This window comes from Lipotes vexillifer, unplaced genomic scaffold (assembly GCF_000442215.2).
Source record: "Lipotes vexillifer unplaced genomic scaffold, Lipotes_vexillifer_v1.1 scaffold726, whole genome shotgun sequence".
Lineage (NCBI taxonomy): Eukaryota > Metazoa > Chordata > Mammalia > Artiodactyla > Lipotidae > Lipotes > Lipotes vexillifer.
Genome location: NW_006770733.1, coordinates 193,139 through 211,088, shown reverse-complemented (window position 1 = coordinate 211,088; position 17,950 = coordinate 193,139). Strand labels below are relative to the sequence as shown.

General features: G+C 36.5%; 1 protein-coding gene across 1 annotated transcript in view; it reads right to left on the bottom strand.

Annotated features, from left to right (window-relative positions):
• Window positions 1-17,950, bottom strand: part of PRTG (protogenin) — a 131,479-nt gene that overhangs the window by 57,852 nt on the left and 55,677 nt on the right. The window contains exons 3-11 of the mRNA XM_007446352.1: window positions 16,917-17,061; window positions 15,070-15,203; window positions 13,156-13,293; window positions 12,729-12,887; window positions 11,965-12,124; window positions 10,677-10,924; window positions 8,311-8,475; window positions 4,512-4,817; window positions 3,586-3,774 (exon numbers count right to left, since the gene is read on the bottom strand). Of these exons, the coding sequence (XP_007446414.1) occupies window positions 3,586-3,774; window positions 4,512-4,817; window positions 8,311-8,475; window positions 10,677-10,924; window positions 11,965-12,124; window positions 12,729-12,887; window positions 13,156-13,293; window positions 15,070-15,203; window positions 16,917-17,061 (1,644 nt within the window). The remainder of the gene's footprint in view (window positions 1-3,585; window positions 3,775-4,511; window positions 4,818-8,310; window positions 8,476-10,676; window positions 10,925-11,964; window positions 12,125-12,728; window positions 12,888-13,155; window positions 13,294-15,069; window positions 15,204-16,916; window positions 17,062-17,950) is intronic.

The following is a 17,950-nucleotide window of genomic DNA, read 5'->3' as shown; positions in this document are numbered from 1 at the left end:
AATTTAATAGCACAAATTCTTTGACGAAAAAGAAGCTAAAGATTATCTAACATCAGTGTCCTAAATGCTAAACAACAGCACTATCTAAATAATTCCCCCCTTTTCACTCTATTCTACACGGGCAAAACAATTAAGAACAGTTTCTGACAATCAGCTTATGAAAACAGTCCTCTTGCAATTAGAAACTCTAACTTCAGAATTTGAAGCCAATTTCTGAAATAAACAGACCAAAAAAGGAGGAACAAATTATTTCAATCAGTCTATTATCAGGGAACACAAGTGTGCTATTAATTTTGCTTCTGTTTATTATGTGATGAATGAAACAAACATTTAAAAATTCTATTTAAAACTGAACTAAACACTGCAAGTGCCAAGGAAAAAAAACTAAGTGAAAATAATTACTATGAAGATGCAAAATCTTGAAGAAAACCACAAACCACAATTTAGAACAAATGAATTAAACATTAAATCACAAACCTAGTGCTTTTTATCCAACTCCCACAAAGTAAACCACTTCCAATAAAATCAAACTGTATATATTAAAATCATTAAACTAAAACAAACTTAGCAACGTCAAAAATACTTCCACTGCTCTGCCAATATTTATATTATACTAATAAAGACACAAGAGCCTTTTTTAGCCACTTTAAAAAACAAAACATTCTACATCTCAGGGAATAGAGCTTTGAGGGCTTACAGTAAAATGTTCTAAAATAACTTTCATTACTAAGTACAATTAAATTTAGTTAATCAGAAATTTGGGAGAAAACTGGACAAGTAATTCAACTTAATCTTTTGGTTTAATCCTTGTTTTTAGCAGCGGTCACATCTGTTACATTTTTTTAATCCAGTGCTATAATGCCTTACTTAAAAAAGAATTTAAAATTCTTGTTAAATGAATTGAAATATATGACCTCATTCACCTATTTCTTTCTTTCAGAAACAAAGAACTGTACGTATTACTAAGGAGAATGTGTCCCAAAAACATACTTTTTAATTGAAAACTTCATTACCTGAAGTGGAAACAAAAAGGGCATCAGAAAGGGGATTAGTATGAAAATGAAATTTTGAGACATCAGTTTCCTACTCAAATTGACACTGAATCAGCAAACAAAAGCACTTAAATTTCATTTCCAAGCCCACTTAGTAAATCTAGTTCTGGTTAGAGTATCTTTAATGTGCAAAAGCTCAGTAAAAGCAAGTATTCACCATGTAAGACACAGATAGGGTTCCCTTAACCTACTGCCCTCTAGACACACCACACTCTGTTAAACAGGCAGCTACCGCCAGATGCTCTCGCTAAAAATGGTCACAGATGGTCAGTTGTCCAGTTAATAGAACATACTGCTCTCCCAACAGCCAAAAGTAAGACGGAAAGGAGTGAGAGCTGTTAACACTTGCCTGCTTAGTGGGTTAAACCCATTAGCTTGCTGTAAGCTTGGCTAGGCCCCAAGAGTGACTTTCTAGAAAAGGAAGATGAGACCTTAGGGCTCTCAAGATTAGAAGGCATCTTAAAGGTGATCTAGTCAACAGCTGCACAGTGCTTGAATCCACACAACTGCATCCCTGCCAGTCAGCCGATCCAGCCCTGGACATGGCAACTCCAGGGGTATGGAACGGGCCATCTAATAAGAAAGTCCTACAGCTGTGAGAGAGTACGCTGCAACCCTGCACTGCAATTACTCCAGTCACCCAGTCTGACTCCAGTCAGGAGACACGCGGCTATTTTAATAGACAGGGTATATTGAGTATAACAAAATCATTTCCTACTTTTATGCACTATAAAACGATTTAAAATCCTTTGCAAATGGCACATGCAAAGGATTTTATGACATAAAAACACAGGCAGTAAATATATGCGATTTATTTTCAAAACACAGGAAGAAATAAAGGTATATAGGATGGAAAGCCATTATTCAGAGATTACTAAAAGTTTCAACAAAAATCAATGGATCTTCTTCATATATATGCCATCTGTAGAAAAATTTTTAAACTTTAAAGAATTGTTTTTAATTGGCTAAGTTTTAATAAAATGTTTCTCTAAACTTTTCACAAGCACAGCAGTCTTGTTTTTCTAATAAATTATTCATCTGTTTAGAATAAGCTACCTATATGTTCAATAAGACTTGTCTAACAATCTACTGTTTTGTTATCTTCAATGTATGTATACTTCCTTATCAGTGAAGAAATTGGAGGTACTGAGTTTGATGTATGATTTTTCATCAAAAATTGTCTCAAATCCTGTTTCTTAACCTGATACTGACCAAAATTTTCTTGATTAAATGACATGCATGTGGAAAGGGAGGGCACCCTGAGAAGGCATGGCTAGAAATAAATGCTGCTGAACGGCTGACAGTAGGTTGGGCTAACGTCATCTGAGTATCAATGGCTTAAGGAAAGTCACCCTGGAACATATGTAACTTCTCCTCGTCCTTTATAAAGCTGTGTGACACGGATCAACTGTGAAACTTATTTAACCTAATGCAGATTCAATTAAAATCCAACACAACAAGATTACAAGCAAAACGGCACCTGAAAAATTACGGCAAAGAACTGGAAGGTTCTGCGTCCCTGGGTCTGAAAATAGATTCCCACCACTGCTTCTTACTGCACAGGGATTTGGGTCTAATGCTGTTCTCACAGCTTGTGCTGTGAGGCCAGGGAAAAAAAATGAAGCAGTCCCCTGTGGGACCCCTGTGCCTCTTCCCTTCCTGTACTCCAAAGGGCAGTCTGTTACAGGGAAAGCCAGAGTGCTTGTAAATTTCCATTATGTGCAGAAGGTGTGATAACAATCCAGTAGGAATTTAGTTGATGCTGCTTTGTGCTTAAGGGTAAAAATCTACTCACAAGCAACAAATAGCTAAGTGTGCATTCTATACCTTGAGTACGTTTATACTCACACATTTACTGTAGTTGTAAGTGTCTTTACTTTCTACTAAACATGTTTTCATCATGAAATCCTTTCACCATGAAATCCTTTCACTGTGCAAAGATAGGATGAATAGGGAATAAAAGTGTCTTTCAGAACTCTGATGAACCCAAACACAAAATTAAGTGCTTTTTCTTTAGTGTTTCTGGGTTAGAACTACATAAAGTAAATATTTACAGTTACATGGGTCATATGTAAAAGCATTATTTTGTACATAATTTATATATCTTTCACACATGCAAAATAATACACCTACCTGGCACTCTCAGGCAATTTCTAAGTTAAACTTAAATTATTGTGTATTATCTGATCATTTGGTGATATTGCTAATTTTACATTTCTATTCTACATCCACCACACAGTCACAAGAATTGATCAGGATCTCACTCCACCAGAAGTGAACTTTAGAAAGAAAATCGATGCCCAAAGGTGGGGAGAAGATAGAAAGATAACCTGGTTATCTGACATTGTACCGATTCACTCACAATGGTGAGTCAAGGACCATTCACTGACTTAAGCAGAAGAATATACACAATGATGTAGCAGGGTCAATTCTTTTTACCATTAAGTCATTACTTCTGCCTTATGTCCTATAACTTTTTTCCCAATTGGTCAGGGAGGAAGGAAAAAAGGAAAAACAGTACAGGTCCACTCACCTAAACCACTGAGAGTATAGAGAAGGTCATTGGTAGCTAAGAAAATGGGTCCATTCTCCTGCTGCCCTTCTTCTTTGTAGTACAGCTTGTAGCCCTGAATGGTTGCTGTGTTCTCAGCATCTTGTTGCCACTTTACAGAAATGGTGGTACAATTCAGAGGCTCCAAATGTAACTCTGGAGACTTAGGGGCTAGAAAAATTCACCAGATGAATAAGAAACTCGTAATGCACATGAAAACACAGGATAGTATATAGCTCTCTCTGTTTTAAACCAACAGTTGCATAAAAATTCAATTCCAACAATTATACTTTACCTTAATATTAAAAATTCCACAATGATATTAAATTTTGAGACAGAATTAAAAATATAAAATACTACCTAAAAAACTAAAGCATATAAATAAGAACAAAATTACATGTGTATTTTAAGTTTTTTCAAAGAAGCAGTATGTGTTTCCTAATTTTGACCATCCAATATTCCCCTGTGATAGAACAGGCATTATTATTAATCAATTAACAAGAAAAAGCCCAGTCATGTTACATTCCACATTAGTAAAAGAGGAGGCGGGTCTGGAACTTCCTAGTATTATGGTTTTCCTATTAAACTGATGATTTAAAAAAATATATATGGCAATGATATTAATTAGGTCTCTATTAATATATAACTTCTGGTAATTCAATTTGATTTGGACCCATCTGTCTTTGAAGGATCTGATAAGTAAACACAGAGTAACCAAAGTTTTACACACTAATGAGCTCCATGCAAAAAACAACTACTCAATAGAAACTTTAAAATTTTTTTCAGTTAAGCCCATGATCGATGCAATACTTTAATTCATAAGACAAAATTTTAAAATATAAACATAAGTTAGATAAGAAAAAAAAAGAAAAATACTGTGTTATTCTTCCTCAGTAGTCAACATTTACCTTTCACACTTGTAGCTTTGGGTGTCCTGTGTGAGGTCCATACTGAAGACTCTCCCAGCCCCACTCTGGTGGCAGCAGTAATCCTCACCAGGTAGACACTATCAGGTTTCAGGCCCTCTAACAGGTGCTCATGAGTGGTCCCCGGGAGCTCCAGAACTTGGATGGAGTTGTCAGTACTCAGGCGGAAGGACAGGCGGTAGAGGACCACCTGGCCCCGCCGATATTTGGCTGGGATTGGCAGCCAGGAGACGAGAATATCGGTGGGACTTCGACTTGTCAAACTAATTTCAGGAGGTCTCAGGGGAACTAGTCATACAAGAAAACAGGTTGCTTCTAAATATTTAGAATCAAAATTGTCAACTAGCACACCAGTATTTACTGAAGTATCTTAACAGCAACACATCACATAATAAAGGAGAGAGAGATACTTTCAGCCCTAGCTGAGGTTTCCAGTCAAGCAGAGTACAAACCAGAAAAAGGAAGGAAAAAATAATGAGGGAGGATCCGAGACAGAGAACCAAAGAAAGCAAGGTTTTCACTGTTGCTGTTGTGACTGTTCTGATGTTGTTTGGGATTAATATGAGCTTACTTAATATGAGAATACTTCTCAGTAACCGTAACCAAAATGCCTTAAAACAAGGAAGAGAGAATTACACAAGAATGGAGAAGCTTAGGACACCAGGGTTATAACCTGACAAATAATTTTAAGTGTTTAATAAGAGTTGTATCTTAAAAATTAGTGTGAATTTTGTATTCCTAATTATAATATATGGTGCTTAATATGAAAACAATGTTTTCCCTGTAAATAATTCGAATACAACAGGCAGTCCAGGAAAACGAGCCAGGTATACTGGGAGGCAGTCTAATATTAAGAGCTAAGATGGATTCTGGAGTTAGTCTCTGTGTAACTGAATCCCTGTTATATCAATTACTACTGTCTGTGTGTGATCTTGGCCAAGTTAATTTCTCTGTGTCTAGGTTTCTTCATATACAAAATGGGGATGAAAAGAATAGCTTCTTCTACAGGCTTTCCTACCTCAAGTAATGGCAATTATTTGTCCAACTGCTCAAGACAAAAACCTTGGTGTCACCCTTGACTCCTCCATACACTCTCCACATTCAAGCCTATGACTCTACTACTCACACGGCCACCCCCTTGGTCCCTGCACCATCACCCTTAGCCTGTTTTGTTGCAATAACCTCCTGACAGATTTCCCTGCCTCTGCCCTCTTCTTCACCACCTAGTCTCCAATACATTTGCTGTTAAATTGCAAGTCAGATCTTGTCACTCTTCTGCTCAAAATAGCTCCCATTTCACTCACAGTAAAAGCCAGAGTCCTCATTATGGATTCATACAGCCCTACCTACTTATATGGTTGGTTCCTCATTCATTCTGTGCCTCATCTCCTACTGCTTTCTGCTTGTTCCCTCCAGTCCAGCCGTGTTTGTGCTTCAGGCCCTTAGCAATTTCCATGTCCTTTCCTAGAATTCACATCCCCCAGTCATCTGCCTAGCCAGCTCCCTCATTTTCATTTCCTTCAAGTCTTCAAATGTCACCTATTACATGAGGTATCTCTGTCTAAAGCCACACCCCTTTCCCTGCTTTTTTCCCCCTCTCCTCAACACTTATTACTATCTAACAGAGCATATCATTGACTGTTTATCTTATTTATTGTTCCTCTGTCCCTTCTCCCACAACAGAAAGTAAGCTCCACAAGGTATGGGACAATTTTTTGTCTCTTTCATTCACTACTAAATACTGAATAACACACAGCATGTATTCAATAAATATTTGTTGAATGAATGAAACAATAGGTAGGAAAGGGAAAACTAGTCAAGCATTTCTGAGTCCTTTATGTGTATGAACTCATGAATTCTCACAAAGACCCAATGAAGAAAGTGCCATTATCATGTCTACTTTATAGCTGAGGACACTGAGGTACAAAGAAGTCAAATCACTTACCCAAGGTCACACAGCTTGTAAGTGAAGAAGTAGATCTAGAGCCTATATTCTTATCCCCAACACCCTACTATCTCTTATATAACAATGGTTCTTCTATCATAGGGTTATGTAGGGATTAAAGGATATAAATGGAGGGAACGTTTTTAGAACAGGCAGTGTTAAGACACTCCAAAAGCGTTAGCTGTATCTGACGTGCACACTAGGAGACCCACACATCTCAGTCTGAGAAGTACAGGCTGAGGAAATGGGGGAATACTGATGCAGAAAATTGAAAAGCCGTGTCAGAAGTCTGTATGTTATCCAGAAAACAAAATGAAAATTAAACAAAAAAGTTGCAGAATTAAGGAAAGGTTTAAAAGGAGAAAAACTCTGAGATCACAACTTAATTGGAACTGGCAAGCTTTAACTAGTAGCTTGCTATGCTAAGACACATTTTCTTGAAGGGTATGGGGGAATACACCTCATATACCAAACAAACCCAAAACAACTACAACAAACACCAGCCTGTGTTTCACCTTAGATATGCATGTCAGAGGTTGTTAAATGTAATTAGGTAACCAGAGAGGTCATGGTTCACTCTAAAATGGAACAGACTCTTAAACGAAAACTGAAATGTGGAATTCATCATCCAGATCAATGACAATTTTTTCATTTAGTAAAAGTCTGAATTTATAAACATTTACACAAGTAAGTAGTATAGAGATATAATAGATCTGGGACCAAATGGACAAAGAAAAAGATGTGAGAATCATTTATATAAAAATGTTTTGGGGCTTCCCTGGTGGCGCAATGGTTGGGAGTCTGCCTGCCGATGCAGGAGACACGGGTTCGTGCCCTGTTCCGGGAGGATCCCACATGCCGCGGCGGGAGGATCCCATATGCCGCGGAGCGGCTGGGCCCGGGAGCCACTGCCGCTGAGCCTGCGCGTCCGCAGCCTGTGCTCCGCAGCGGGGGAGGCCACAGCAGTGAGAGGCCCGCATACCAAAAAAAAAAAAAAAAAAAAAAAAAAAAAAAAGGTTTTGAAAACTAAAGGTGGACCATTTCTTGAGGATGCAAGAACATTTGTAAAGGAAGAATAGTATAATTAAGTATATGTTAAACAATCCCCCTTTCACACTGCGAGTACAAAAATGGGCCATGGAGAGGCCCTGAAGAGAGAGATGAAGAGTCAGAGGAGGAGAAACAGTTCTCCAGGACTATCTTAATGGATAGAATTTCCCACTGTTATAAGAGTATATGGAGGCCCGCCCTCAAAAGGACAGCAACTCAATTTCCAACCCCAGGTAACAAGCTAAACAGGCAATACTTTCCTGCTTATGCAGAATAAGCACAATGTATCTAAAAGTAAACTAACTGCTATCTGATTGTATAAGAAGTTTTTTAACTGACAAGTACTAAACTTCTTAAACTCCCAGTTTCAGAAGTCCAGTGCTTCTGACCTCCAGTCATTGCATACACTCAATATGTAACTGTCATATTTTTTCCCACCTAGAGAATCTCACATTTTGTTCTCCTCAGTAAAGAAAACAAACCAAAAACCCTGCAACGCATTTACAATTTAAACCAGGAACTTGAAGAAACAGAAGGACAATTTTGTTATTAAAATTTGTATTACGAATTATAAATGAAAGTGCTCTTCATCATGTTACTGCCAAAAATTGAGAGTAAGATTTGAAATGGTAAATTAGCCTGCTGGTTATCACATTTGTTTTTGTTCTTGTTCTTGTTTTTAAACCAAAACCAGGATATTTTCTCTGAGTTAGAACACATATTTATTGAAAATGATAAAGCATATTACTGTTCATGCTGAGATGACCTAGAGTCACGTTTTCTTACCATCCTCTAAAGTGTTCTGTGTCACGTGGTCGGACATCTGGCTGGCTCCCATTGGCATATAAGCCACAATGTAGAAAGTATAATTGCTGGCAGGTTCCAAGTCATCAATAAGATAATGAGTTGTGTCATTTCCGATGACTACTTGATACTCTTCATTGTTTAAACCTAGGTTAAGGAATCAGTGTCTAAAAATTATGAATATTCAAAATAAAATTAACAAGACCATTACCATTTTCTTCCACTATGAAACACTGGTCCTTGAATCTCTCTGTTATCTTTGTGACCCTTTAAAACATGTGAATAGGAAGGTTTTTATTTTCTAAAAGTAACCATGTCTTGTTACAAATTACTAGTTTGAATTTTTCCTGAATAAATCAAATTGAAAACAATTAATCTTCTCTCAACATCATTTAACATCTAGTCAAAACCCACAGCAGAGACAATGTACAGCAGTAACACAACAGAGTTTAATGCTACAGAATACTGTAGCTCATTAACAGTGTAAATTTTACTTGCTTAAACTCATGGTTTCCTTTTTCTTTTAAACATAAATGGAGAAACAGTAGGGAATGTAATGGCTCTACTCTTTATAAAAACAAACCAAACCAAAAGTTGTCCTGCAAAAGATCTCATTTTGCCCCTAGAGATTCTATTCAATTTGACTGACACAAGTTGTTCTTTTCACTTATACTGAAAGCAAAAGAACTGGGAGACACAGAATGTGCTTCAAAATGTTTTGTTCCACAATGAGGGTTTTTTTCCCCCCGCTAGAGAGGAAAAAATTTCTCAGCAATTCTTAATAAAATATGCATAGCAAGGTATAGAAGAGGATTTGTCTTTGTGGGATTTAATTCCTACAGAGTAAACTTGTAAAGTGGAACAAGAGCACTGGCAGCTACTGTGCTTTGCGAACAATTCACAGTAAGTGCACGTCAACTTAATCAAAACTCTCTAAGGATGGAGCCCCTTCTCTCCACACTGGATTTATAAACAAAACAGAAGGCAAATTCCACTATTAAGTTTTCCCACATTTCTGAATTAACTTGATAGCATTTTAATTAGACAAGATTACAGGCATTTCACAACAGACTAGCTAATGGTTCGTTAATTAGGAACTGCATAGTACGATTTCTGACCTACCAAACAAGGTCCTTGAGTTTGAATTAAAAAGCCTTGTTCTGCCTTTGAATAGACCACTGAGCCGCATGTGGAGGGCTCTAATGAAACACCCATAATAGCGAACAAGAGTGGTCTCCACCAAAACCAGCATTCCTTTTACCTTCTTAAATCATTAAAAAGGGAATTAACATACTCCAACATGCTCAGTTAACAGACTTTCATTCTTCTTGCTACCATGACCCCTGATTTAAATTCAAAGTACTCCTTTTCAAAATACTACTTCAAAGTACAGAAAACAAACAACAACAAACCACCTGTTTGTACAGACAATTTTATTATATCACCATTCTTTGGGTATCTGAATTTGTTTGGAATGTCTATCACATAAAAAGTAGGCTGTTTTGTATATAACTAAAATCTGTAAACCTCTGCCATTGTTTCCATGAGAAATCAATAGTGAAATCTCTAGGATTTATAACTAGTTTTTCCTCTAAATTTTTGCCAAAAGAAAATATGAGGATAAAAATGATTCCAGAAATGGAACTGGAAATAAAAATTTTAAGAAAGATTTGATATCTACTTTTGTATAATAAATGAGATATCAATGAAGAGTATCCTTTGTTATAAAGCAGAAACTAACACACCATTGTAAAGCAATTATACCCCAATAAAGATGTTAAAAAATTTTTTTAAATAAATAAATAAAAGTGTGCAAAAAAAAAAAGAGTATCCTGCTCAGTTTTTAGAGAGAGTTCTATGAGATTTCAGAAAAATAATCAAAATATATAAAATCATATTACAGGGAATCTGAAAATGTTTACTTTCCCCTTTAAAAATAACATGCTATAATGACTACAGTTCACCTTATTATTTTATTAAGCAGTTACACCATTGTTCCTATGTAACTGCATACTTAAATTGATATATTTAAGTCTTAGGGAAGGAATTTACATCTTGGCTGAAACAAAATTCCTAAGTACACCACTCTGTAACTTTTAGCATGCAGAGATGGTACTTATTTCTAAACAGAAAATCTTAAACTATACTTATATACATAAAGTACACAACAATACAAAATTTAACAAAAAAATTTATACACAGGTGATATAGTAATTACTTTATTAAAAGAGGTAAATGCCATAGAACTTCAAAAATATTTTGTGGATTATGTGAGACATCATTTATATTGAAAACAAATCCCTGACAGTAAATAGCACATAAAAATAAACAGTACTCAAATTGCTTACCTTCTGCTTTCATGTAGTGCACAGAGTAAGCGATGACTTTGTCTGAATTATAAAGTGGCCTCTCCCAAGCTAAAAGGATGGCTGAACTTGACATGGTTTCAGCATGCACGTTATAGGGAGCACTGGGTCTGTCTTCTGACATTACTACCGTCAGTCTGGCTCTAGATAAAATAGATCCTTGGCTGTTCTCAGCCATGCACTGATAAATAGCATCATCTTCAGGAATAATCTGGTTAATTACCAATTTACTGAGGAAAGAAAAAAATTATTTCAATGAAAATTCTAAGGATGACATAAAAATAAAGTTAAGGTATTACTAAGTGCACTCTTAATTTTAAAAACAAGTTATTAAGAACAAAAAACTGTGTGACCAGGGCTTCCCTGGTGGCGCAGTGGTTGAGAGTCCGCCTGCTGATGCAGGGGACATGGGTTCGGGCCCCGGTCCGGGAATACCCCACATGCCACGGAGCGGCTGGGCCCGTGAGCCATGGCCGCTGAGCCTGTGCTCCGCAATGGGAGAGGCCACAACAGTGAGAGGCCCACGTACCATAAACAAAACAAAACAAAACAAAACAAACAAACAAACAAAAACTGTGTGACCAGCCCTACGAAAAAAATCCATAAGAATTGCTTAAAATTACTCTTATTTTCTGAGTCTATATAAATAAGTACTTGTGATATCCAAATCCTGTTTGCTTTAGGTGACAGCTTAATCTCTTTTTTAAAATTTGGCTTTTATTAAGAAAGTATATTAATCTGTAGTAGCATCTAAATTTCTATAACATTGTAATGTTACATAAAATTCAGGTCAACAAAAATGTTCAAAAGTTTTGTTCAACATACAAGAGTGATGCAAGAAGATTCATATTTATACTAATAAAAATGAGTTCTTAAAATCATTAAGTTTGAACTGTGGAGGAACTCTTAGAGACTTAATTATTTCCTTCTAAATTCCTCACTTTATGGAACAAGGAACTGAGACTCCAAAGGGTTAACATGCTTGCTAAGAACTTAACTGGTGGCTTACCAGGACCAGAACCCAGGTCTGGGGAACTGTTCCAACATTCATTTCATTATAATCTACCACTTCCGCGATCCACATATAAAATACAAAAGGATTTTTGACATGCTGATATTACACTCTTAAGTTAACTTCTTATTGATTTTACTTCAGTTTAAAATACCAGGATAATTTAGGTATTCAATATTATAACTATAACCGTTTCACATAAGAATTACTAAAGCCATTATATCTTATCTAAAGTAGTAGCAAAGTGACTTAGCCCACCTGTTGTACATTTTAATTCTACCATTTGAATGTATCTTCCTTCCGTTTTTCAACCATGACATTTTGGGTGAGGGGATTCCTTCTGCCTGACATACAAATCGAGCAGTACCAGCTCGAGGCCTCGTTAAACTTTCTGGCCATTCGACAAATGAAGGAGGAGCTATTTTTAAAGAAAAAAGAAAATATTTTTGTGGTCCAAACAGGAATGATATAGAGTCAAGGAGGAGTACAGCAAGTGACACAAGTCCCACCCCAGAAAATATTTGACATTCTGAGCTTCCTGTCTACACTCTACATCTATCTATCTCTCCAGATGCCTTTTCTCTGCATTGCTCAGTTAATGTCCACTTTCCCCAGGCTTTCCCCATTGACACCATCTATATAAACACACTAAAAATATGTGTGCCATAATCCTAACTTAACCAAGCCCAATATATAGCCACTTGTGAATGCATGGAGACAATAGATTAAAATCTTAGACTGGTCAATGGGTATATGAATTTGTAGGTGGGTGAGAAGGAAAATAAAAAGGAAGCTTAAATTAACTAAGAAGGACCATAATGTTATAAAAGCAAACAGGATGGTAACTTCAGAGTAATTCTAGTTATATTTTAACATAGGGCTTTAATTTCCTCCTAAAATTCATCACTGGTTTACAATTTTATATCAACACTACAAAATTCAAGAAAAGTGGAAGCTAAGAGATAAAACAGCAAATGTTAAAATGTAAGATTCTCCTGATTGCAGAAGAAAAGAAAACATACCTAATACAGTTAAAGTTGCCATGGCAACTGTAAAGTTGCGTGTGCCCGGGGTAGTGGCCCGACAAACATATACTCCAGCGTGTTGCAGCCTGATGTCAGATATCATGAGATTACCATTTCCAAGTACCCGAGTATTGAAGACATCAATGGACTTGTGATCTATTTCAAAGAGAACAGTTCAGTTAAAACAATATAACGTGATCTAAAACTAAAATTTGTCAAAAGATCACTATTCAAACAATCATTATCACAAAAAGTCTAAAATTTTCTATGCTAAAACTTTTCCTCTACACACTGAAATACCAGAAAGCTAAAAGTCACATAACTGTCAAACATGTGTGCTGTATATAATAAAATAAACATGTTATCAGTTTCACCTGTATGAACAAAGTTGAAGGAAAAGACTTTTTTTTTTCCTAAGACTTACCAAGACGGCTCCAAGAAATGATTGGTTTGGGATTTCCTGTGGCCGCACATTCTAAAACAACAGTCTGATGAAGAGATGTTGTTATGTTCTGTGGACCTGCTATAATGGTTGGTGTGTGGAAGGATTTAGACTCCTTACCTTTGAGATGGAAAAGGCAGGATATAAGAAAAAAATTATAAATAAGATATAATAAATGAAATGAGTTAAAATATCTATTCTGAAGTTTTTCACTTTTTTCTTTTTTTAAAAACAACTTTATTGAGATATAACTCACCCATTTGAAGTATGTAATTCAATGGTTTTTAGTACTTTCAGAGTTATACAACTATTACCATAATCCATTTTAAAACATTTTCATCACCCCAAAAAGAAACTCCATCCCATCAGCAATCACTCCCCAATCTCCTCTCCCCATAGCCTGACAACTACTTTGTGTCTCTGGATTTGCCTATTCCAGACATTTCAGAAAAAAGGAACCATACACTATGTGGTCTTTTGGGACTGGCTTTTCACTTAGCATAATGTTCAAGGTTGATCTAAGCTGTAGCATGTACCAGTACTTCATTTCTTTTTATTGAATAATAATAATAGATTAATACTTAATTAAATGGATAAGACACATTTTATTTATCCATTCACTGGTTGATGGACACTTAGGTTGTTTCCATATCATCCACTTTTAACTGAGGTTCAAACACTGGCTTAATGCTTTCACTAATCTTGTTAGGAATTTATGTGACAGTGGGGAGAACAAAGAAGTGTGAGAGTGCTTTTGTCTTTATGCTTCATACCAAGAAGCTAATAGATACCACCTAAAATTAAAACATGGCATTAAAAATTTAATTTAAGTCTCAATGTTTCTGTGAAAAAATTTTTAGTCTTAAAGGATCTTTTAGGAAGTAATATCTCTTGTGAAGAGTAAACACTCACGTGAAGTTCAACAATGTCTTTAGGTCTGGTTTTCTTCCACTACATTCAAGTAAGTTTAATTATTTAAAAATAAAAAACTAGGGCTTCCCTGGTGGCGCAGTGGTTGAGAGTCCGCCTGCTGATGCAGGGGACACGGGTTCGTGCCCCGGTCCAGGAAGATGCCACATGCCGCGGAGCGGCTGGGCCCGTGAGCCATGGCCACCGAGCCTGCGCGTCCGGAGCCTGTGCTCCGCAATGGGAGAGGCCACAGCAGTGAGAGGCCCGCGTACCGCAAAAAAATAAAATAAAAATAAATAAAAATAAAAATAAAAAACTAGCATCTATGTATAATTCCATTTTAATAAAATAAATATTTCTTTCTTCATATCATCTCTCAAGCTAGTTTCCCTTCTAACTATATTTATGAATGGTAAAATATATGAAATTATGTTCACTTAATGTTAACAGTGATAATCTCTGGATATGGAACTAGGGACATTTTAAAAATATATCTTTGTACTTTTTACACTGTTTAATGTAAAAAAAGTTAATTTACTTTTACAGACATTACTCTTTAAAATAAAACATGCATCACTTCTACAAATGCAAATTATAATTTTTCTTAAAACAACAAACAGAAAAACCCAAACTGGAAACAAATGTATTTTTATTGACAATGGACAATTTTAGTGGAAACAGATGATGATTATTCTTTTTTGAGCTTTTCTGTATTCTATATTTCTGTATTTTATATTTTAAAAACAAAAATGAAGTATTTACAAAACAAAAATTCAATCTTTCTTAAAGATGTTGACATTGACATATAAAACAAGTTAGTTTGAGAAGAAGGTTGCTTAAATAGATAAAAATGATCATTTTCCAAATAGATTACAATAAAATTTAAATGTAACTGAAGTACTACTTTATGGCATACTATTATAGCCAGAGAAGGTAAATTAATAGCTGGTCCAATTAAAAACTGAAAAATCAACTTATGTGTGGTACCTGGAATCACCGTGAGCAAGGCCTCCATACTTTTACGTCTGTGGGCTACAGTAGCAGCAACACAACGGTAATTTCCAGCATCCTTTTGGTCAACATCATAGATCTGCAATACTCCTGTTGGTAATGCAGTTACCCTGTCATGAGAGGAAAGATGATTAAACTCTCTGTAGTAGATTTTATATTTTATCTTAACATATATTCTATGATAAGAATTAATATACTCAACCTTTCAAAAATGCCATAATGCAATAATACTTTAAAGACTTTAAAAAATATTAGCTTGATTCAATTGTTTTCATTTGGGTTACTACAACTCTCTAAAACATAAGTAATTATGCTGTACCTCAGCAGTCTTCAACCTTTTTGGCACCAAGGATGGGTTTCGTGGAAGACAATTTTTTCCCCGGTCCCCCCAGGGATGATTCGAGCGCGTTAAATTTATTGTGTTCTTTATTTCTATTATTATTACGTTGTAATATATAATTAAATAATTATACAACACACCATAATGCAAAATCAGTGGGATCCCTGAGCTTGTTTTCCTGCAACTAGATGGTCCCATCTGGGGATGGTGGGAGACAGTGACACCTGAAGTGTGTTGCTTATGTCCTGTCTACTCTGTAAGATGCAACTTAATTGTCACTTACCACTGATAGGGTTCTGCTATGAGTCTGCAGGCAACTGATTTATTATGGTCTCTGTGGAGCCAAACCTCTCTGCTAATGATAATCTGTATTTGCAGCCGCTCTCCAGTGCCAGCATCACCACCTCAGCTCCACCTCAGATCATCAGGCAGTGGATTCTCATAAGGAACATGAAACCTAGATCCCTCGCCTGTGCAGTTCACAGTAGCGTTTGTGCTCCTATGGGAATCTAATGCTGCTCAGGAGGCGGAGCTCAGATGGGGAGCAGCTGTAAATGCAGATGAAGCTTTGCTGCTCACCTGCTGCTCACCTCCTGCTGTGCAGCCTGGCTCCTAACAGGCCACGGGCAGGTAATGGCCCATGGCCCGGGGGTTGGAGACCCCCGCTGTATGTGATTTGTGAAATCTATCAGTGTAATTTTACACAGAATCTCACTTGACATTATAGCTTACATTTAGTTAACTGGTGGTCTAGAGTTTAGTATGATATTTTTCAAATACCTGATTTTTTGCCTATTAATATCTATGTACTCTCCAAGATATATCTGAATGTAAGTTTTTTTTTTAAGCTCTTCCTTGAATAACTTGGTCCATCTTAGTTCTCTCTACCATTTCAGCAAGAGATTTTTGCCTCCTAAGGAATATTACTACTCAACAGGATTGGAATCAAACTTTTGAAGTTGCTGCCGAGTTGACCCCTAAACTCCGACCACCTTCAGAGCACTAGGTGTTTGTATGTGCACGAGCGTGTGCACGTGTGTGTATGTGTGTGTGTATGTAGTGTAGAGGGGGTTGGTAAGCAGAAGGCAGAGATGGAAGTGGGCAACCACCACTGCGTATATGGGAGACCCTTACACCAGCACTACTATCCCCAGCACTAAAAGTGTAATTCAGCTTCCTAAATCCTTGGGCTGCCATCCAGGTACTCAGGTGGTCCCATGATTGGAAAAGACGTTTGAGGAAAGGAACAAAGCACTAAGGTAGAGTATCTGAATTCTGATCTGAACCAAAAAAACCAAAACTATGCCCCATGTATCAGAGACCGATGATCTAATTCTTTGCCTAAGTTTGAAATGCCTTTAAGAAATTGGTTATTGTTACCATAAACGAAAATAAGCTCCACAGTGGTCTTTCCCCATACACAGTTTTATGATGAAGTCCTTGTCATTCCTGTATCATATTCAAAGACAAAAGCTGTATTTACCTGTCCATAGTTACAGGTAGAGTTGTCCGATTTAACTCCCATGTTATGACTGCAGGAGGGTTTGATGAAATCTTGCATGCAAATCTAGCAACTCCACCTTCTTGGACCTCAGTAGAAATTGGCTGAACTTCAAATGCAGAAATAGCTATAAGATAAAGTTTGTCAAATTCAGAATAAGTACCTGCACTACCATACTATACTTGGAAATAACATTATGCTAGATATTATTTATCAAACTTGAACTCCTGCCCAGACATGAGGCCAACTCAAGCACAAAGAGAAATTAAGGAATAATTTTAGAAATACCACTGGGCAGTTGTCCAGCTAAAGGAGTTTGGTCTTTCCCAAAATGAAATTCTCAAGAAACTCAGATCTATTTCAGAAAAAAATTAATATAACTGAAACAAAAATAAGCAATTACCAATGGTATATAATGATATACTAAGCTGTGTAGTACAAATCTCAAACACTATTGTATTTCAGAGGAGAGGGAAATCAATAAAGACAGATTAGTCAGGTAAAAACCTTTTACAGGGATTGGTTGTGAACTGAGTTTTGAAGAACCCTTTGGGTTTAGATGGAAGGAGAAAAAAAGGACATTCCAGGTTAAAGGAGCAACATGAAGGCAAGCACAGAAGTAAGAAATGTGCAGCCTGCATTCACAAGATTCTACGGTAACAGCCAGGACTAACTACTGTAGAATAAATCAGATAAAAGGTTCATGGAAAAGTGGAAGGAGAGTAGAGATAAAACAGATTTGTACCATGGTACAAATTAAGGCATCACTGAAAAGTTTTGAGCAAAGGAATGTCACGAAAACAGTAGTGTCTGGGAAAAATTAATCAGGTATTGTTAGATAGGATGGATTGAAGAAAAAGAGCCTTAAATCAAAAGACCAACAGGCTGTTTAAATCAAAATGAAAGAACTGGGTGGTGGCAGTGAGAATGGAGAGATTCTACAGGTATAATGAAAACTGAGACTTGGTTCTCATTAGACAGACATGTCACTCCATGTCTGGAATCAAATGAGGTTG